Source organism: Alternaria arborescens (assembly GCF_004154835.1).
Source record: "Alternaria arborescens strain FERA 675 chromosome Unknown contig_2, whole genome shotgun sequence".
Taxonomy (NCBI): Eukaryota; Fungi; Ascomycota; class Dothideomycetes; order Pleosporales; family Pleosporaceae; genus Alternaria; species Alternaria arborescens.
In genome coordinates, this window is record NW_021167857.1 from 655590 (window position 1) to 677177 (window position 21588).

The window sequence follows — 21588 nt, forward strand, 5'->3', positions numbered from 1 at the left end:
ATTTTGGGACAAGACTTTGGTCATTATTTATTAGAAGGGAAAGCTCGATTGTATCGGAGACCAGCAATGGTCGTCCACGAGCCGGCGTTTGTTCAAGAACAGAATACCCCAGTAGTTATTAGTTTCCTTGTTACATTGTATGTTAGATTAGGGTGCCCAAGCACAAATTCATGACTTGGATGATTTCTCAAACACACGATCCCACAAAAGAAGTTTGTTTTGCCATGTGCGTTGTGAGGAGTGCATTAGCTGGTATTGAGTCAGAGCGAGTCTGCAGCGGTGAGTTTGATGCTTGTCGGGACCCAGGATAGAGACCGCATTACCCGGATGCCGCAAAATAGGTGTAATGGTATGCATTGCCGATGTGGTCCCTTGTATGTTACGGATGCTTCCTTTTTGCTTCTACACGTGCTTGGATCGGTGTGCCTCATGCACGTGGTGGAGCAACGGGCATCGCGAGTCAGTGACGGGCCAAGACGTGGATTAGGACGCCTTGCATTCCGGCTTTTACCATGAAACGATACATCACGAGGTCATGTTCGGCATATGGATCACTGCGTGGTGACGAATGTCCCATGTACCGCTTGTGGTTGTTGGTATCGAAGGATGGCGACGGATGCTTGCCGAAGCCGAGGCAGTCTAGTCATGTTGCAGCTGGTATGTAATCAGCACGACAGCCGTTTGCGCAGGCGTTGTCGTGATTGCAGGGCCAAAACGCGAGAGCGAGGAAGAAGTGAGCAGGACATGTTGTTCGTATTGACTGTGAATGCACCTCATACTACATACTTAGCAGAGTAAAAGTCCGCCCACATGGCGAGCATGACGTGCAGCAGCAGTACCCATACTCCGCCCACGCCTATCTTACGCTGTAGAGATAAGGCCCGTAGCCGACCTGCTAGCCATCCACGAGCGGGCGAGCAGCGACTTTCGGCTGTGTTGGGGATCATGGAAGACATGCTCCTCGTGCAATCGCATCCCACAGCCCTATCTACGTCGCCTGTTGCGGTTGCTGACGCCTTAATTCAGAGTGCGGGGGGAGTAAGAAGATTGTCGGCCACCCGTCCTGAGCTCTTCAGAGCTGCTTCGGAGAATAGACGCCTTACGTGCGCGAGCTTCACTAGCCCGAACCCTGCCCGACTTTCTTGCCATGCGCCCTGATGAGCGGCCTCAAGCGCTCTTTGGACGAGTCGTCTCATGACGGGGACAAAGCCTCGCCTTCGGACTCGTCCGTGTCGACCGCGAAGCCTACATCGCCCGCCGCGCCCTCGTCGTCGAGCTCCTTCCGCAACGTGAGCGCCTGCAACCGCTGCCGGCTGCGCAAGAACCGATGCGACCAGCGCCTGCCTTCGTGCGCCTCCTGCGACAAGGCCGGCGTCAAGTGCGTGGGCTATGATCCCATCACCAAGCGTGAGATTCCGCGCAGGTATGAAGTTTGGAGGGGAGCTATCGCGAGTCGCCTCGGCACAGGACTGACCAGTGCAACAGCTATGTCTTCTACTGCGAAACCCGAATCGCATACCTCGAAAACCTTCTGCGGGAGAACTCTATCCCCTTCCAGGACGCCGAAGACTTCAATCCAGCCTTTGTGTCCAATGGCGGCTCCGTCACACCACGACCCATATCCGCCGCACCGCAGCCTCGCAATGGCAACACCAACCCCACCGCTGCCCAGGCCAAGGAGGAGAGCGACAAATACGATCGCGAGAAGCTTACCAAGCTCGTGTCAAACATTGGCATGGTCTCGGTGCAAGGCGCCAGTGACCCGAGATATCTGGGTTCAACATCTGGCATATCCTTTGCACGCGTAGTGTTTGCTGCCGTCAAGAGCTCTGTATCCGGCTCTTCTTCCGAGCGCGGGAGCAATCGGGGAGCCAAAGCGGCGACCAATGTCGTGGACAGCGGCACCTCGATGCGCGACTCCTTCTTTGGACTCCAGACCAAACCCACCATAAAGCAGGCGCCCTTCCCAGACCGGGAGCTTGGTTCGCGCCTCGTTGAGCTGTACTTTGAGCACGCAAACCCACAAATCCCAATTCTGCATCGGGGCGAGTTCATGGTAATGTTTGAGCGTGTGTACGCTTCGGGTGAACGGCATCGTACTTCACGAGAGTCGTACATGCTCAACATTGTGTTTGCCATAGGCGCTGGCATCATCTTAGGCAGCTCCGACTCTGAGGGCTCGCCGACGTCAGATCATGGCCGCTCACCAACAAAGTCACGGTCATCACCACCAAGCAGCAAGAAGCGGCGACTTGCAGGCCATCAGCATCAGCCCGAGGAGTACCACGCGTCCGCAATCGTGCATCTGGAGAACTTCCTGGGTTCCTCACCCGCTGCGGACCGTCCCGACGGCTTCGGCGGCGGCCTTGAAGAACTACAAGCTGTGCTACTGCTCGCAGGGTTTGCTCTGCTGAGACCCGTCGCCCCTGGCTTGTGGTACATTGTCGGTGTTGCCGTCCGTCTTGGAGTGGACCTAGGGTTGCATTACGAGGACGGTGTGGGTATCGACGGGGCGGGTGCGGAAGACCAAACCGCCGAAACCGCCTTCTTCAAATCCGAGGGCAACGGGAATACGACAGCTGCCAGCGGCGGGAACCCTTCGAAGATAGACGCCAAGGAAAGAGGTCGCAGACAGTGGGTCAGGGACCTGCGGAGACGCCTGTGGTGGTGCGTCTACTCGCTGGACCGGCTAGTGAGCACGTGTGTTGGCAGACCTTTTGTAAGTACAGTCTCCATTCTCGTATGGTGCTACCGATCATGTCGGTCATATTACGATCCCGCATATATGCTATGGCAATTTTGCAAGAAGCTCAATCTTGATGTAGAAATGCTTGGAAAGACTAACAGGTAGATAGGGTATCACAGACCAGATTGTGACTACCGAGTTTCCTTCGCTTCTCGATGATCGATATATCACCAAAGAAGGATTCCTGGAACCGCCAGTGCACCAGGAGAAGCCCACGTACAAGATCGTAGCCCATCACTACTTCCGGCTGAGACTACTGCAGTCTGAAATTCTGCAAGTCCTACAGCACCGGCAAGCACAGCAGGCAAGAGCAAGTGGTGCAAACCGAAGCAATGAGTTTATGCACACAAAATTGCCTTCGCCATTCCTAATCAATTTTGAGTCTTTCCGCGCATGGCGCGTGGACATCGACAGGCGATTACTGGAATGGAAAGACTCGGCGCCAACACAGATGGACGCTGGTGTGCAGTTTTCACCGCTGTTCCTAGAGCTCAATTACTGGCAAGCATTGATCATGCTGTACCGGCAGAGCCTAGTCGTCCCCTCTGGTCTGCAAGAAGAACTGGGCAACACTGGCTCCGATATGGGAAGCCCCTCAATGAGTAATCTTGAGGAACGTGAAGACGAAGACCTGGTTTTCCTCAAGGTAGCCGAAGCTGGCCAGAAGGTTCTGAAGCTGTACCGACAACTGCATCGCGTGCACCTTGTCAACTACACCTTCCTCGCAACTCATCACCTTTTCATGGCTGGTAAGTTAAATCTTCACCGGAACTCAACAGCGCTAACATGCGCAGGCATCTCATTCCTCTATGCAGTGTGGCATAGCGTCCATGTACGCAGTTTATTGGTATGTATATCTGATCCTGTTGTGTAACCGTGGCTACACGTAACTGGTGTAATATGTAAATCTAACTAATGCAGTCCCTTGACGACGTCGACTTTACCGTCCTTGCCGCAACATCCGTACTGGGTGACCTCGTCGACAAGTGTCCGCCAGCAGAAGCATGCCGCGACGCATTCGATCGGATGAGTAAAGCCACCATTCAGATGTGCATGTCCACGACAGGCTTTGGACCTCAGGCTCTGCGGTCACTCCCGCAAGCACAGCAGTACCCAACACAGACTTCGCCGACGACTGCATACAGATCTGCAGCCGATACAGATGCCAGGTCAGATACTGAAATGCAAGGTTATGGAGCAAGAAATACAGGCGGCTTCTTCAGCCACCAACAGCAACAGCAACAACAGCGTCGACCAGTGCCACGCTTCGACATGAACCTCAAGGATCTTTTCTCAGATGACGAGACAGACAAGCGGTCTTTCAGCCGCGTGAGCAACCAGGTCAACGCCATGCGGCCCCCTCCTGCACCAATGAAAACCGAACAACAAATGCAGCCCTTCACAGCCGACTTGAAAATTTCCCCACAACTCCGCAGTACCCACCAACAACAGAACAGCTTCTTCGCTGCAAGTCCAAATATGACTAGCCCGAACCAACAAAACGCCTTCTCCACTACACCACCTGCCAATCCACCCATGCCCTCACCATACCAGATTAGCAATCAGGTGCCTTACAACAGCTTTGCGCAGAATGTCACGTCCAGTTATCCCGATCTAGGTTTCTCAGACTTGGATTTCTTGGATAGCTTCCCCGTGCAGGGTGCAAGCAGCGGGACAGATGCAGGCAGCGGTGGAGTACAAGACATAGGGATTGGGTTTGGAATGGGCTTTGGTGATGGGACACATGATTGGAGTGATGTAAGTTGCTTTCTCAACATATGAGAGACAGTATGCTAACGAAACTTTCTAGGGTAATGGATTGGACCTTTTCGACGGATTTTTCTTCGGACCTGGAGGTACTGGCGGTACGGGTATGTGAAAGCAGGTGTCACAGCCACAGGCACCGCTCTTGGTACGTGCTTGCGACGATTGATGAACATGGAGGAAAAACACCGCCAGCATGTGTACGATGTATCTGACTTGATGGCATCGAGTAAAAGGATACCAGGTAGCTGCCTTTGCCACTTTGCGGCGCAGCCGGAAGTGTGGGGGCAGCGTCGTGGGGTATGATAGGGCGCTCTACCTAAACGGGAGGCGGCGGTCTCCGATGGATATCTTGTCTTTATCAAAAGACATCGACGGATCTCTGTATACTGTATGATAGACGTCTTGTGCTCGAAGAGCACATTCTGTGAGCGATTCCAATGCAGTCGTTACCTATGCTCAAATTCAAGGTTCTAGTCACAGGTTCGAGGGTGCGAGTCCGCGATTGTGTCCATACGATTACTTCTTCCTGTACTCTCATTGGAATCAATACTAATCGCACACTGATCTCAACGAAAATCTTCAGCCATACCTTCTCCAAAGCATAAGAGAGCGATGTTTCCTTCCCCTCTTCTGCTCACGCCCAATTTAACATCCACCAAACGACACGGACAGACGTTTCAAGTATACAATATGACTTCCACTCGATCCAGAACTACGATTCACATAACCGTCGGCGAATATACTTACAATGCTGCTTGCAGCCTCACCTGACCGGAGATGCGCGGGTATCAAAGAAACTCTATCCGTAGGGCTTTGTTCTCTCCAGGCTACCCTTGTCCTGCGCCCAAACCATAAGCCCTTCCAATCCATCCCCATACCTTCCATTTGAACCCATGTCGCGCAGAATCGTTCGATCCCCTAGTTGACATAGTACTCCATCCATGTTGAGAACAGGTCAGCTCAGCTTGGGCCCGATATCATCAGGGCATGTGCTTGACTCACCCATTCACGTATAATCTTGGATCTGCACCTTCCTTGGTGTAATCCACAACACTCCATCCGCTTCATGCACGCTCATTACATCAAATTACTGCTGTTCATCCAAACCCACAATACCACACTACACTAAGACGAAACTTTATTCATCAAACCTTGTCGAGAAGCTGTTGAACCGACCGAAACAGCAATGTGTCTCTACATGGTCGTTCATTACGGACCAAATCCCTTGTCACTCAAGCGTATCTTGTCACGTCGGGTCCCTGATGCAGATGAACAACGTATGTCGGAATGGCGACTAGAGCGCCTAAGTCTAGGTCGTTTGCGTGAGCTTTGGCATTTGAGATGTAGGAGTCAGGAGGATTTAATCAAGGTGGAGAAAGACGATGATTTTGACATGGGCTACTGATAAAAAAAAAGTCAAGTGCATACATTCACTCATTATCGGCATGGATCGCAGGGGACAAAGTGGAATGAACTTTTTGAATTCTTCCTCCAGCTGATGTGCAGAAGATTGTCTAAGCTAACCAGAGCATGTGGCTCGGCCTGCCCTCCATCCTCTGTCGAGGAGTGGGCGACCAGTAGTCGTAATCTTCATGGTATCGTTTTGAAGCTAACCGTTACTCCACCCATGGAACAAAAGCACAACAGCTTAGTTCATCTGCCTGACGAGCTGGTTGATGAACTCCTCGCGGTTACCAAGGTCACCACCCTCGATGAAGTGCTTGAACTTGCGGGTACGGAAACCGCCAGTGGGGGAAGAGAGCTTGAAGGGCCAGAGGAAGTTGGAGACGGCCTTGAAGTTGGGGCCGACGGTGTAGATCTCGTGGATGATGTCCTCAATGCAGGTGATACCGAACTTGCCGAGGTTGGCCTCGATGAGCTCGTTGTCGGTGATCGGCAGGCGCTGCTTGTTGACCTTTCCGTAACCGCGCTTGTAGACAAGCTCGCGGACGGTCTTCAAGTTGGGGTATCCGTAAGCGACGAAAGGCTCGACGATCTTCAGCATCTCGCTGGTGGCCTTGGTGAGGCGGACGAAGACACCGTTGTTGATCTGGAGAAGACGGAGGAGCTGGAGGGTCTTGCGCTTCTTGGGGTCGATCTTGTTGATACTGCGCGAGTTAGAATGGATTTTGAACCGTCTTGAAAAATTTGACATACCCCTTGATACGGACAACAAAGGCAAGGCGGGACTCAGCGGGGACGAAGAGAGAGTTGTCGCGCTTCGCGGCACGCTTGGCCTCGATGACATCGCGCTGGGCCTTTGCGTACTCCTGGGTGTACTTGGCGGCGCGCTCCTTGATGACCTCGCGCTTCTGCTTGCTGGCCTAAGAAATCTTAGCCAACTGTGATACTCCTATCTGCTTGCGCAGGTTCTGGGAGACTGTTATACCTCACGCTTCTTCTTCAACTCAGCGGCCTGAGAGTCGCTGGTCTTCTGGTGGGCCTTCTGCTTCTTGAGCACCGACTCGGGGACAGCGATGTCATTCTGGGTGGGGACGCTGGATGAATTAGCATGACTGCAATGAATTGACACAGCGGTATACTCACGATGAGCGGGCCATTTTGCTGGTGGTTAGTATCCTTGTTGTTGTCGGAAGCTGGAGGAACAAAGTTCGGCTGGCCAGCACGAAATTCATGTGCGGGCGCTAGTGCGCCGCCAAGACAGAACGCAGCGCTAATGCCCCGCTCTATTGGCCCGCTCGTCGAAGCTGTCGACATTTTCCTGAGAGCTACCAACTTGCGACAGCTGCTGCAGGTTTACAAATTTCAAGTTTTACATATACCTACTCGCAGCAATGGGACGAGGTGGAGGTCGCGTAAGTAGACACTGTATGCGCCACACATGTACAACGCCCACTGACTTCGCATAGGGCGGTGGTCGCAAAGCATTCCGCGGCAAGGGCAAAGGTCGCGGCGGTGGCGGTGGTGGTGGTGGAGGACGTGATACTCGCTCAGAGCCATGGTCCACCATCGAGCGCAAGAATGAGCTCTTCGAGAGCTACTACAAAATGGGAGGCTTCTTGGAAGAAGCAGAGTTCGAGGAGATGTGGAAGGCGCTCCAAACCGACCTGCCCAACAGTTTTCGCTTTACTGGCACCAAGTCCGATGCTCTCGCAGTGCGCGAAATCTTTAAGCAGCGCTATGTCCCCGCTATCGCATCCACGCGCTTCGAAGGCAAGCCAGTGTCGCCTCCCGAGGCTGTGGAGGCCTTCCCTGACGAGCTCGTGTGGCACATGAAGACGCACAAGAAGGTCATTCGACGACATGCGCCCTTTGCCGATTTCCAGAAATTCCTCGTCGCCGAAGCGGCATCAGGAAACATCAGCAGACAGGAAGTTGTCAGTATGATCCCGCCACATTTCCTCGATGTGAAGCCAGGAATGGTGGTCCTCGATATGTGCGCAGCACCGGGAAGCAAGTCGGCGCAGTTGGCTGAGATGATCCACGGAGACGAAGAGGAGCGCGTACAGCGGGTAGCGAACGGCGAATCGGTTGACCTTACCCAAGACGGTGACTACAGCGACGGCGGACGTTCAACAGGTCTCCTCATTGCGAACGACTCTGACTACAAGCGTGCCGGCATGTTGGTCCACCAAGTCAAACGTCTCAACTTCCCCAACCTCATTGTCACGCAACACGACGCCTCAATTTTCCCTTCGATCGAACTACCCAGCGACGGCAACAAGAAGCAGTACCTGAAGTACGACAGGATATTGGCTGATGTGCCCTGCTCTGGTGACGGCACAGCCCGTAAGAACCCGAACGTATGGCAGAAGTGGAGCCCCAGGGATGGTCTTGGCCTACATGGTCTCCAGTTACGCATCCTGTTCCGAGGTCTTCAGATGCTGAAGAAGGGTGGCCGTATGGTTTACTCTACTTGCAGTCTGAACCCTGTCGAGAACGAAGCTGTCGTTGCAGCAGCTATTGAGGCTTGCGGAGGAAACTCCAAGGTCCGACTAGTAGACTGCTCAGATCATCTGCCAAACCTAAAGCGAAAGCCGGGTCTCAACTCGTGGAAGGTGCTCGACACATCCTCAGTAACCGCTGCAGGAGAGAAGACTGCTCATATGTTCACCAACTGGGAGGCATACCAGAAGGCAAGGGCCAAGTACGAGGCCGAGGAGCCAGAACGCCAGTTCTCCACCAAGGTCACTCCCGGATGTTTCCCGCCTGTGCCAACGTCCGAAGAGGAGCGCATCCCTCTCGAACACTGCATCCGTGTCTACCCACATTTGCAAGACACTGGCGGTTTCTTCATTGCCATTCTTGAGAAGCTGGACGACATCAAGATTGCGCAAGTACAGAACCCAGAGAACGCAGCCAAGGCCCAAAGGTCACACGACATTGCTGAGACGACTACCGACTCCTCGATCCCAACCCCTGATGAGAATGTGGTCGAGGCAGACGCTACTAAAGGGGAGTCTGCGGATGCCTCTGATGCGGCTCCGTTGAAGCGTAAGCTGGAGGAGTCTGAAGACGCTGAAGCGCCCAAGAAGGCCAAGACCGAGGAAGCAGCAGCAACACCAGACGCCAAACCCGCAACTAACGGCTCGGCTGCCCGTTTGAAGCCAGAGAACCAGTCCCAAGCCAAGGAGTACTTTGAGTACCTTCCCTCTGATGACCCAACCATCGCCAACATCATGGACTTTTTCGGCATCGACGATCGCTTCCCACGCGACCGCTTCATGGTCAAGAACAAGGAGGGTCTTTCCCTCAACAAGATCTACTACACCTCCGACCTTGCAAAGATCATTCTTTCTCTGAACAAGGACCGTGGCATGAAGTTCATACATTGCGGTGTTGTGATGTTCGTTTCGCACAAGATTAAGGACCAGGACCGTACTCAAGCGCCATGGAGGCTGCAGAATGAGGGTATCCGTATTCTTGAGCCATGGGCTAAGAAGCGGATAGTCAAGCTGGAGAAGAAGGAGACATTGCACCAACTCATCCGAGAGATGTTCCCCAAGCTGCCAAAGGAGGGCGACACCGGTCTGGGTGAGGTCGGCGAGCAGCTCCAGCCAATGGACGTCGGTTGCTGCTTTATCCGTGTTGAGAAGGATGAAGAGCAGGGCATCCCATTCCGCATGGTACTGCCACTCTGGAGACATCCTGGCAGCGCCAACCTCATGGTCGACAAGGACGACCGCAAGGCCATGTTGCTTCGGTTGTTCAATGAGAAGGATACTGAGATTATCAACCACGTCGCGGACAAGGCCAAGGCGGAGCAGAAGGCTCTCGAAGCTGAGGAAGCGGCTGAAGACGGTGTCAGTGATGGCGAGCAAGCCACCGAGGCCATGGTGGCTGAAGAAGAAGAGGGAGTTGCGAAAGTCGATGAGGAGGACGTGAAGATGGAAGAGGGTGCCTAGGCGTCATCATCCCCCAAAAGTCACTGGGACACTTTCGGCTTTTGCCCACGATCTATGGTCTGCATCTGGGTTGGCGTTTTGTTATTTTCATTTATCATCGGGAGCATAGCTGCTTAGTCTATCACGCATACCTACGTGTGAATGTCATGATGCAATAGTTCAACACCTTTGTTATCTCGCTGGTTTCATGATGCACATCTCTCGAATCACTACCTCCAACAGCTTTCATTACAAGGGTATATCAATACAACCGTAGAGGCGCCCAGCGACAAAATATTGTGTCCCATAAATCATACCTAGAAAAATAAGAAGATGACCAGACAACACCGTTCATCCAAGACGATACCGACTCCGAAGAAAGCCTGCCTAAGACTTCTCCTTGTCAGCCTTTGTCATAACACTTTTCCCGCTCTTGGTGCTCTTCCCACTCTTCGTACTCTTCAAACTCTTCTTACTTGCACTGCGCTTCAGTTTCGCCTTGAGCTTACTCCACTTCTCGCGCAAACCACCATCTTCATCGTCGTCGTGGTCTTTGGGTCTCTCGACGCTATCCATACTGCCACGCGGATACTCGAGCTCACTGCCCACATCGATGCTATCGTTGTTCCTAGCATGTTGCTTCCTAGGCGTTTGTTTAAGTGGAGTGTGGACACCGGCGGCAATATCTCTGTTACGACCGAGCAGCATGAATTCGAGGGTTTGCCAAGCGGGCATGTTGGCGATAGGACCGTCTTTTGAGTTTGCTTGGACATCTGGGTTCTTCCAGGGGCAGTGTTCGCGGTGGGATTCGAGAAGGTTGAGGCGCAGGCTTTCAATGGGCACGTCCAGTTTATTGCTCATCTCCTTGAGGCGCGTGGCGGAGGAGAGCCAGAGACCTAGGCGCTGGAAGCAGTGGTTGCATACTGCGAGGGATATGCGGGATTCCGAGACACCGGTCCAGCCAAAGAGGGCAAAGACAAATGCCACGATATCGCTGGGCGATAGAGGTGGTTCGGTGCCTGCTGAAGTGAAGAAGGATGATGGTATGCGTTCAAGGATGTGGTGTATGGATGGTTCGGGGTATGTGATGTGTTCGAGGAGGGGAAGTTCGGCGGATATGGCTTTGAGAAAGCGGTATCGATCGAGCAATTCGGCTGAGCTCTTCGTCCGCGATGCGATGGGGATATGATAAATGTCTTCTGTTCATGTTGTTAGTGGTGTGACTGCTACACGCGCATACTTTATCGTACCTTGACAGCCGCGCTTCCTCCACAAGCAGTCATCCGCATGACCTTCGGTGATGAGATCCTTGTATCTATCTACCAAAGCCTCATCGATATCAAAGGCCAGGTCCTCGCTCATCTCGAGCTCCTTGCCGTTAGCATCTTTGCGCTTTGGCCTCAACTTGACCGCAACACGATTTTCACATCCGCCCTTGCAAGCTACTGTATTCCAGATATCGCAGCTCCAGCCCCGCTTTGCCCATTCAACCTCGTTGATGGCATCCGGCTTGGTAGTCCACTTCCGCACATCTGCAAACGTCTTCAGCCTCTCGAGGAAGTGATCTTGGCTATATGGCTGGAAGTTTGGCGCTTTGCGCGGCGTGGAGGCTTTCGGCGTTGAAGTTTTTGGCGTTACCAAAGTCTTGCCCACGATTTTTATCGTGCCTTCTCTTCGTGGGGTCATGAGCTGTTCCTTTAGCTGTCGGATGCGCTCTTGACCTTCGGATATACCCCTCTGACGCTCCATACTCAGGTTTGCGCTGCGCGGGCGCTTGCTCGGGTGCTCAGGGCTGCCTGTCTCGGAAAGTGCCGAGAGCGAAGCAGTAGAAGCATTCGACTCTTGCAGAGTGCTCGCGAGGGAGGTAGTCGAATTGCTTGCCGTGAGGTTGTCGAGGAGCTTGTGGAACTTGCGCTTTGTGGTCGCAAGCGCGGGCTGCTCTGCCGAAGCCATTCTGTCGGAGTGAGAATAGTGCGCTGTGATGCGGATCTATGGGGGGAATAATCCGAGTTTGTTTCTGAGATGCGCGCGTCGGTGAGGATGTCTTTGTGTCGATCTTTGTTTACTGTCGCGTAAGTCGGATGCACAGCTCGGTTATCCGCTCAGCGTCAGATGGGTGTGTCGAAAATAATACGACAAGACTTCTGCTTCGTGAGACAAGACAGCGGTCTCGAATGTCTGTGCATCAAGACGAGTCGAAAGCCGTTGGTGTTGTTGCTATGGCGTCCAGGCCAGGACGAAAGCAGTAACCTCCGCCCGCAGCGCACAGGCCAGCACTTGATGGATGATGGGTTGCGTCAATCCACCCGGCTGCAGAACCCCACCAAAGAAACGAGGGGCTGAAGATTGTTAGTGTTAGCCCATGCCCGCCCAAATTGCGCCATCAAGATTCTTCTTGCTAGCATTCGTCATCCTGGCTATCTCCATCTTCAATCCATCGTTGCTTTCTCGTAGTGTTGTTCGTCTCTCTCAACTGAAACACCACATCTACCCGTCGACCGCACTTCATCCATCACAACACTTGTATACGAACTCGAATCGAAGCATACACACAATGGCCTACGAGAAGGAATTGGAGATCGCTCTCCTGGCTGTTCAGCGAGCATCCATCCTCACAAAGTCGGTTTACTCGAGCCACTCCAAGGGCACGCTGTCCAAGAGCGATTCCTCCCCTGTCACAATCGGCGACTTCGGCGCGCAAGCCCTGATCATCGCATCGATAAAGCATGCTTTCCCAGAGGACGAAGTTGTTGGCGAAGAGGACGCCAACGACCTGCGCAAGAACGACTCGCTCCGTGACCTTGTCTGGGATCTGGTACAAGCAGCGAAGCTAGAGGACAGCTCTGCCGAGGAGAAGATTGGTGGACCCATCAAGAGCGCAGATGCTATGCTGTCAGCGCTTGACCAGGGAAACAGTGAGGGCGGCAGGAAGGGCAGGATCTGGGCACTTGACCCCATCGACGGCACAAAGGGATTCTTGCGTGGTGGACAATACGCTGTCTGCTTGGGTCTACTCGTAGACGGCGTACCTACCGTAGGTGTCATCGGCTGCCCCAACCTCCCAGTCGACGACCAGGCTCCCCTGACCACCACTACCGGACAAGACGCAGACGACAAGGAGGGCAAGGGCGTGCTGTTCGGTGCCGTGAAGGGACAGGGTGCTACAAGCCGACCGCTGAGCAAGGGTGCTCTCACAGAAGCAAAGGCCATCAAGATGAAGCCCCTCTCAGATGTCACCCAAGCTACATTCTGCGAATCCGTAGAAGCAGGCCACTCATCACAAGGCGACAACGCTGCCATCGCATCAAAGCTCGGCATCACCAAGCCTTCGGTTCGCATGGACTCGCAAGCCAAGTACTGCTCCATTGCCCGTGGAGCCGGTGACTTGTACCTCAGACTGCCAGTCAGCAAGACATACCAGGAAAAGATCTGGGACCACGCTGCCGGTGTGGTCCTCGTTCAGGAGGCAGGTGGTGAGGTCAGCGATGCGTACGGCAAGCCTCTTGACTTTGGCCTCGGAAGGACACTCAGGGAGAACAAGGGTGTGGTAGCTGCGCCAAAGGATGCGTTTGCAGAGGTTATCAAGGTTGTCAAGGAGGTTTTGAGCGCTAAGGAATAGACAATGTGATAGTCTAAGCAATGATACACATGTCTTTACACCAGATCATGCAGCTATCTCATGCAAGGAAATGAGACAAGCATTCTTCAGAGCAGTCAACAGAGGGCTGACTGAAGGAGAAAGATTGGCTATAATACAGACAAGTTCAAACGATTGAATTGAATCAAGACCAAATTCTAGAATGAACAGCAAGGATGAACGCCAAAATGCGTAACGTAAAAGAATACAGGTTTCCCATGTCCGCCTACTCCTACTCCAATATTCCCGTATGCCCACCAAGCCGTAGCTGTTTCCCATTTCACCGTATTTCCCTTGGGTATCACCTGCTTTAGATCCCGCCTCCTTAGAGGCTGTAGATCCCTAACCTTACTCCTTAAAGTCAATTTAATGTTTCTTTGTAGGACTTGCATCCAAAGAGATTTTTATGCTATTTTGTTGAAATGAGCAGTATTTGCGTCGCGTCTGAGTGGTCTAGTCTCATGCCGTGATGGTGGTTGTGGGTGTAAGAATACCTCCAACCAAAGTATCATCACCGGACTCGTCTACAAAGGTGCTTTCAGCGCCCGCGTCAAGGTCGTCGGTATCTATGTCCGCCTCGGCACCGGTGTCGTTGACCTCATCAGACTCTTCTCCGTTGTCATCGTGTATGTGTTCAGGCTCGACTTCTACCGGCACATGTAGTATGTGAGCACTCATGCCGGGCACGGGAGTTAGATGCATTTGAGCTAGCCCCTGCTGAAGGGCTTCGACATCCTCATTGACATCTTCAGTCATCTCGACGTTGTTCTCTTCATCGTCGGAATGGTCATAAGCGGCGTGGTAGGGTGAAGGTCCAGATGCACTAATTGTCGTCAAGTTTGCAGGCTCTTCCATGACACCAAATTCTGTGGTTACAGTAATAGAGTCTGGGCTCGGAATGGGCAGGTCGTGCGTGAACGATGCGGAGGAGCCGTCCATGGTCGGGTTGCCGGTGCTCTCATCGTATACTGTTGTGAAAAACTCGAACATTGCTCCAGCCAACTCATCTGCCATTCCGCGCTCTTCCTTGTCTTTCCTCTGCTTGGCTATCGCACGGAGCTGCTCCTCTTTCTTCTGTTTAATCTCTGCCTCAAGCCGACATTTCGCGCGAACATTGGGTTTGTGTGTGCACGTCGGACAGTGATAGTTGACAGTGCAGAACGTGCATGTGCAAGCTGGGTTCGAGGACGCGCATTGCTGAAAGGTGTGTTAGTGAACAGATGAAAAGAGATGTTGGGAATAGACTTACATCACAGACAAGAACTGCACACTCCGAGCATTCCTTCAGAATTCCCGGACACTGTGGTCGGTTGTCTCCTGCAGGCCTTGGGTACTGACAGAAATACGCACCACAACCACTCCACTGCACGGGATGCCGTGGATTGCAGGGCAATGGAAGTGGGTTCATGATTGCATGGTTAACCGGGACACGTTGAGAATTCGGCGACCAAGCACTAGTGGGTCGGCCGCGAACGCCAGATACACTGAAAGAGCGTGGACGTCCGGTGCTGATAGGCACAAAAGAGAGCGAGGTTGCAAGCTGGAAAGGTTCGGGGTTTGAGATGGAATTGAGGGACGTTGTGGCCGACATATCGACTGACGAATGTTGAGGAGCAACCATGATCTGTGACTGAGACATGGGTGTTTCGGAAGATTCAGATTCATTGTCACCAGTGGAGTAGAAATCTAGATGGGATGACGATGCTGTAGGTGTGCGTTCGGGATCCGGTGTGCTGGCCCTGTTTGGATTGAACTCTGGTATAACAAGACGCTGTGGCGGCTCGTTATGCGATCGTACGTGCTCTCGCTCGGTATGCAAATCCCGATAGCCACACTTGCGGACCTTTAGCGCTCTGAAATCATGCTCTTTGCAAATGGGGTTCTTGCATGCCCGACATGACACTTTCCAGCGGAAGCTTCGGTAACAGTCGTTGCATAGACCTCTCGGACATGTTTGCTGTTGCAAATCAAGCGAGTCCTGCTTCAAGTACGACAGGATATCAACATCCTCCCCAAGCACGTACTCATACAGGCCGTTGTTCTTCAACTCGCGGACGTAGTCAACAGGCCGAAGCGTGTTGCTGAAGTCCGGATCTTCAAACTCCTTCGTCCGCGGTAATGGTGCTGCGCGTATCTTATCAGCGCCTCTGCCGCCTAATCCGGTGCCTAGCACAGCAATGCCGCCACCACCAGAAAAGATAGGCTCCAGGCAACACCAATGCATGTTTAGTTTTGGTGGCTCTCGATTCGCTGGAGGTATTGGCATCCCGTTATTCCCGCCGTCTTCGGAATCAGATGAGTCGTCGTCCTGTGCGCTCTCATTCATGAGATTTGGTGATCGGGTGGCACCAGGGGCCCACCAGAAGCGATTCTGGTCAGCCTTCTCTTCTTGACTCCTGTCCTCCAATGGTGCAGAAGACCCCGATGCGTGTCCAAGTGTGCCGCCCAATGTGCTGCTGTTGCCGAAAGCCAGGTTTGCAAAATGCCGTGTCTTCACGCGTTTTCTCGGTATCGGTCTGTTGAAAGCGCAACTTGCACAAAGCGTCTTTCGGCAACCCATGCAGTGCATGCGGACACTGCAAGACTCGCATCGCTCCAGAATAGTGTCATTACATTGCGCACATTTGACCTCTTCAACAAACGCAGTGTGGCTCCTTCGCTCGTGTACTGGGACATGCTTGCCTTCTCCTGCGGAGTTCCCACCCTCTGGGCCGAGCGGCTCGCCGTCCTCTCCTGTCTCAGCAATCTCCCATAGTCTGCCATCGTGTTCGCCCAACTTTGTCGTGCCTTCCACAGGACCGATGCGGTTGCTTGATCGCCATAATCTATCAAAGGGTACCCAGACTTCCATGTTCTGCGGTCCTGCTCTTCCTGCGTGGTAGTCCTTCCTCCGGTTGCACCTGCCGCCTGGTGTCGGACACCATGCTGTATCTGTCCAAATTCCTAATTGGTGGCAGATCTCGATGAGCTGGTGTGTGGGGTCGGAATCGGAGTCTCTCCGAATAAGGGAGGAGGGGAGATAGGGTCGTCGGCGGTGGTGACGACAACGGTAGGTGTATAGACTCTTCAGAGCGAGGTCTCTCTGCATCCATGGCGCGTCCTTTAATGTGTATGGCTCCAGAAAGGGGACAATGTGGTACTTGATGGAGACATTCTTGCAGCCTCGTACGGACAGATGCTGGAGGGTGTCGATCCGCGGGGCAAGGACGCTCCCGACCAGCGCAATTCCTGTCACGGCCGTGTTGCAGAGATCCAGGCTAGTCAATCGTGTGCCATTTGGCGATATGATCTGCTTCAGCAGTGCGTCGAACGAGTAGGCCTTGGACTGACGTTCCCTGTTCTCGGGCGTCTCGTTGCCTGGCGAGCCCACTGCAACAGCGGGCTGAGGCAATCGAAAGGACAGCGTCTTCCACGCGAGCGGATACCTTTGCAGGAACTGGCGCAAATGACGTGATGTGTGGTAGAGTTCGAGGAGGGTGACGGTGGAGATCTGGGCGAGGAAGGATTCAAGGACAGGCGGGGAGGGGGTGATGATTGATTCGAACAGACTGAGGGCGGCTCCCGAATTTACGGCGTCGTTCCGCGTTGTCGTCTCGGTGTGCGTCGTCGGCGGGTTGGGGGCATCGCGGGTGGTGCAGGCCCAGAACTCGCCCTGGCTGCCGTGGTGTTGCGTGCTCATGCTTCGCAGATTGCTGGCGAGAGTGAAGGTGTCTGCACAATCACGGCCGGGGAGGAGAGAGGAGCGACATGCACGGGTGGAGCGCGTTGAGTCGTGTCGCGCAAGCGAAGGTGGTCGTGTGAGATGGCTTGGCCAGCCGTCGGTCGCAAGTCAGGGTTCTTGGGCTTAGGCCAAGGATGAAGGCGATCCGTTGGCCGTCTCCGGGCGATCTTTCTGGCCTCACCGATAGCCAGGCGCGACTAGAACTCCCACTTCACTCTGATATTCGGCTTACGCTGCCGATACTCTCATCACAGACGCGAAACTTGACATGCCAAGCTGAGACTTTGATAGATACGTATTCGGCCCTCCTCATGCTGGTACCGGCGCCAATCAGCCTATCAGCCAGCGGCACATTGCAGTCCCTCCCTCAGCCTTGCCGCCGCAACCCTCTGCCAACTCAACACCGTGCATCACCTGGCGACACTAGTGCGCTTTGCTTTTGCTTGTTGGTAGACTTGATCTTTCAATTCGATTCGCCTGTGCGCAATACTAATCACACCATCCGCGCTTGTTGTGCGACTGCTACTGAAACGCCTTTACCCCGCTGTCCAGCCTGTGCCCATTCGCCACCCCTAGGGATATCATTGTTGAAGGAAACAAACGCAGAAACCGACAATATTACATAGGATACGCTAAAGGTAAATCAACCAGTGCGCCGGAGACAACTTTAAACAAAATCATTGGCCCATTTAACCGTGCATCCAATGTTCTCCAACAAAAAGAAAGGGTCTCAGGGATCTTGTGCGCTACTGAATGCACACGCAAGGCGGTATCCGGAGCCCTGGGATGAGAGTGGTTTATATCCGGATTAAACAATACCTCAAGCGAAATGAACACCATCCTAGAACACCCAGTTGCCCTGAGTATCGCGGTCTTCAAGACCGTCAAATAGGACAATATCCCATTGATCTGACTCGTCGTCAGCCGGCGGCCACAAAGAGTTGTCGATGAACGAAAACACAGGAACATGTTGCCCCGTAGCAGTGGCGTTCAACAGCTTGCCTGCATCAGAGTCGATGTCGAACACTGGCCGTATGGGCAGTTTCATAAACTCCAACTCCACTGTTCCGAAGAACGGTATTGTATGGCGTACTTTGCCAACGGGCTGTTTGCTCGGGTCTAGCGACGAGAGGATCTTCTTAAGCACCACAGCACTGCGCGCCGCGATTCTCTCACGTGGGCTTGCGCTGGCCAGCTTTTCCATCTCGCCGATAAGGCGGCAGATCATAGCAAAATCTGTTCCTTTGGTCTTCTTCACCTCGCTCTTCTCCTTTGTGCCCAGCTCAATGACGATGTCGAGTGTGAGAGTGACGGCGGCAATGAACACTCCGATCTCGGCGAAACGACAGCAGGCTTGTGTGATGTTTGAGTTGCGAAGGGCAAACCATCTCATCAAAACGTTCCGGCAGGCTTGCAACGCGGTGACCTTGGAGTAATCATATCGGTTGTCCAGATGTGCTCTGAGTAAATAAGGCAAGTGGATGAATATCTTCATCTCAAAGTGCCAGACCTGCACCATCAGTCGTTCCAACGTAGCAAATGACTCTGGTGATCTTGCTGTAGACGGGATGTTCGGCACCTCCCAAAAGTCCTTGGGCATCTCCTTCATGCATGACTCCAGTTGTTCGTCCAGTGCCAGCGCCGCTGAGTATGCTTGGGGTGAGACATCGCGATCAAGCTCTGCCACTTGTCTCGTCATGTAATTGAGTTTCGAACGATGGATCAGATGCGCATCAGCGTCTGCCGCAAGTGGATAGTCATCCGCACCGAACGGAAGGCGGAGATGAAGTCCCAGATACCGATCAAGGTCGACGAAGGAGCGCCAGATCGATTTTGCATTCGTGACCGCCGGGATTGCCGGGTTAAGATCCTCTTGCGCGATAATGCGTTGGAATCCCATCAGGTGGGCCAGGCTAAGACCGCGGCGCACAACGAGCCATGACTGCCGCAGTGAAGCACTGTTCATGTGAAAAAGAGCCAAGAGCAACAGCGTCTCGAGTCCATGCAGAGTCATCATCTGTTCATCTGAGGAAGTTACAAGTGATGTTACCGTTGAAACATAGTTTTGCATCGTTGCGTCTAAATTCCACATGCTCGAGAGTCGCGAACAGTCGAACTCTGGTGGGAGAGAGTTGATACAAATCGCCAAATGTAAAAGCGTGCGCGCCACGATAATGGTTCGCTCTTGTGCAACGGCTTGCATGTCCAGAGCATACGACTGCAAGTCCTTGTGAACATAGATTTCCTTGGAAGCCCGGTAGATGCCTTCTAGGATCATCCACCCATTAGACGATTCGAAGATGATGTCTGCATCATGTTGTGAGGGTAGTAGGGCTGCCAGTGTTCGATGATTTCTGTCATAGCCTGCGGGCTGCCCTTTAGTCTCCGGTTTGTCGACCAAGGTACGGATAGAAGGCGCTGACGTCCATGTATACGCTCCGAGCTAGCAACATTAGTGCAAGCAATATTCGGGAACAATTCTGCTTACAATACCGTCGCCCAGTGAGGAGATGCTGTACGCGTCACTTCGGTATCCGGACATATCCGGTTTGCTTTCTTTCTCACTAGAGCCTGAAGCAGTGAGGGTAGGACTGCGCGGCGCAGTATTGACTGCGGCTGTGGTGGCATTTTTACGACACACGAATCTCTCAAATAACTGCTCGAGTTTGCACAGCCTTTCTTGGATGTGTTTCGAGCATGGGTTTACTTCGTCTACCCGATCCGGTCCTGGGTTGTCCATACTTGTGCGAGGGCTGATCGTCGCTGGGCTAACATCGACTTGAACCTTGGGTTTTTTGCCTGTAGTATGTTTAGCATTTATAATTGAGCGTACATGAATGGGTTGTGATCTCACATTCCCAGCATGCCCGGCGAAGACTCTTGGAGGGTCTCTTCTTGGAAGTGTTACTCGCGTTGCTTAATGAATCCATGTTACTCTTAACGACACCAAATAATAGACGCAATGTAGTTGACGGAGACCCGAATTCCTGTCACGGAACCATACCAAATAAGGGCGGCCATGTTACTTTCATAGTGGGGTGAAGGTGTTGCGATGGCAATTGCTGATGTGGAGCTGACTCCTCGGGGCGGCGGCCGGGATTCGTCCGTAACGGAGGCCGAGCATTACTCTAGTTTACTAAGTCATATGGTTCCGGGAATGTGCAACGGCTTCTTCGGCTCGTACAAAAGCATGGCCACCTCAATAAGCGCGGTTTTTCTTAATGTCTGAAAATCCCTCGTTGTTGAGACTCTCGAGGTGTTCTGATCTCCTTTCGTTGTTCTGAAGGCTCGTCCGGCGATGGAGTTAGGGAATTGGAATTACTGAGACACCACCGGCAGGAAAGATGCCCCGGCGGAGGTAATCCACAGGGCGACCAGTGCTTATGCGGCCAATCTCCGCGGTGTAGGAGGTCACATAAACAGAGCCACGCGCGATGTTGACAAACCTCTCGGACACGGATACTTTGTCACCAACATGTCCTTCAAGATCGTAATTTCTGGTGTCACTGGTCGCATCGGTGCGCATGTATTGCATCACGCGCTACGAAATCCACTCGTATCGACGGTTATCGCATTGTCACGACGGCCCCCACCCGGGATCGAGACGCACGCTAAGCTCGAGGTAGTGCTGCTTGAGGACTTTACAAAATACCCCGATGATGTGCTTGCGAAGCTGTCCGGAGCAGATGGGTGCATCTGGTACCCAGCCACTTGCGTCTTTTCGCGCCATTAGTTACTAATGTTGTCAAGGTGTATGACAACGACTGCTGGTAATCCTGTGTTAGAATTAGAGTATCCCAAGGCGTTCGCTGAGGCCTTTGCATCGACAATGCCAGTCGGCGCAAAGCCTTTTCGGTATTTACACTTGTCAGGTGGCATGGTTGAACGCGATCAAGACAGGTCATTATGGATGAAAGGCTCCATGCGCAAGACCAAAGTAGGCGATTCTTTTCGTTCTATAGACCACGCGCGTATATTGCAGATAGAATGACCAGAAACAAGCTGCCAAAGTGCTGACTTTGCAAAGGGCCGGGGCGAAGTTCAAATGGTCGACTTTGCAAAGACCCACGAGAACTGGATTACGATCGTAGCTCGACCAGGCATGGTCGTACAGAGAGGTAGTATTATTGGTGAAGCTTCGATGATGGTTGCAGGCTCCTCTGGCTCTTTCATTCGATATGACGAGCTTGCGCTTGCACTCATCAATGCGGTCATGCATGGCAGTGAGGAGCTCTTACTCCCTGCAGCGCTCGTGCAGCAAGGCCAGCAGTTGGTGCAGGGGGGTCGGTAAAGAACCCACTCGGTCAAGGACCCATTAGATCAAGATGGAGGGCAGGCATGGTGGGGAAGATATGTCAGATTCCATTCGATC

At 53.1% G+C, this 21588-nt stretch overlaps 8 protein-coding genes across 8 annotated transcripts; 4 read left to right on the forward strand and 4 right to left on the reverse strand.

Moving 5' to 3' along the window:
• Positions 1–1157: 1157 nt before the first annotated feature.
• AA0111_g1052 (Positive regulator of purine utilization) lies at positions 1158–4625 on the forward strand (the record flags this gene model as incomplete). Its single annotated transcript, XM_028644279.1, has 6 exons — positions 1158–1423; positions 1486–2719; positions 2856–3495; positions 3541–3593; positions 3668–4504; positions 4557–4625. The coding sequence occupies 6 exons, from the start codon at positions 1158–1160 to the stop codon at positions 4623–4625; spliced, it is 3099 nt and encodes a 1032-aa protein (XP_028511176.1).
• A 1536-nt stretch (positions 4626–6161) lies between these two features.
• AA0111_g1053 (60S ribosomal protein) lies at positions 6162–7074 on the reverse strand (the record flags this gene model as incomplete). The annotated part of the gene is made up of 4 exons (XM_028644290.1): positions 6162–6621; positions 6671–6837; positions 6903–7011; positions 7061–7074. The coding sequence occupies 4 exons, from the start codon at positions 7072–7074 to the stop codon at positions 6162–6164; spliced, it is 750 nt and encodes a 249-aa protein (XP_028511177.1).
• Positions 7075–7308: 234 nt separating this feature from the next.
• On the forward strand, positions 7309–9879 carry AA0111_g1054 (Multisite-specific tRNA:(cytosine-C(5))-methyltransferase; the record flags this gene model as incomplete). The annotated part of the gene is made up of 2 exons (XM_028644302.1): positions 7309–7329; positions 7384–9879. The coding sequence occupies 2 exons, from the start codon at positions 7309–7311 to the stop codon at positions 9877–9879; spliced, it is 2517 nt and encodes an 838-aa protein (XP_028511174.1).
• A 366-nt stretch (positions 9880–10245) lies between these two features.
• On the reverse strand, positions 10246–11811 carry AA0111_g1055 (hypothetical protein; the record flags this gene model as incomplete). The annotated part of the gene is made up of 2 exons (XM_028644313.1): positions 10246–11057; positions 11109–11811. The coding sequence occupies 2 exons, from the start codon at positions 11809–11811 to the stop codon at positions 10246–10248; spliced, it is 1515 nt and encodes a 504-aa protein (XP_028511175.1).
• Positions 11812–12412: 601 nt separating this feature from the next.
• On the forward strand, positions 12413–13477 carry AA0111_g1056 (3'(2'),5'-bisphosphate nucleotidase; the record flags this gene model as incomplete). Its single annotated transcript, XM_028644324.1, has 1 exon — positions 12413–13477. One exon carries the CDS (start codon positions 12413–12415, stop codon positions 13475–13477), a length of 1065 nt encoding a protein of 354 aa, XP_028511172.1.
• Positions 13478–13954: 477 nt separating this feature from the next.
• AA0111_g1057 (hypothetical protein) lies at positions 13955–17174 on the reverse strand (the record flags this gene model as incomplete). Its single annotated transcript, XM_028644335.1, has 2 exons — positions 13955–14692; positions 14745–17174. The coding sequence occupies 2 exons, from the start codon at positions 17172–17174 to the stop codon at positions 13955–13957; spliced, it is 3168 nt and encodes a 1055-aa protein (XP_028511173.1).
• Positions 17175–18057: 883 nt separating this feature from the next.
• AA0111_g1058 (hypothetical protein) lies at positions 18058–20146 on the reverse strand (the record flags this gene model as incomplete). The annotated part of the gene is made up of 3 exons (XM_028644346.1): positions 18058–19659; positions 19705–20015; positions 20071–20146. 3 exons carry the CDS (start codon positions 20144–20146, stop codon positions 18058–18060), a joined length of 1989 nt encoding a protein of 662 aa, XP_028511180.1.
• A 545-nt stretch (positions 20147–20691) lies between these two features.
• AA0111_g1059 (hypothetical protein) lies at positions 20692–21507 on the forward strand (the record flags this gene model as incomplete). The annotated part of the gene is made up of 3 exons (XM_028644357.1): positions 20692–20915; positions 20967–21153; positions 21244–21507. The coding sequence occupies 3 exons, from the start codon at positions 20692–20694 to the stop codon at positions 21505–21507; spliced, it is 675 nt and encodes a 224-aa protein (XP_028511181.1).
• Positions 21508–21588: the final 81 nt, after the last annotated feature.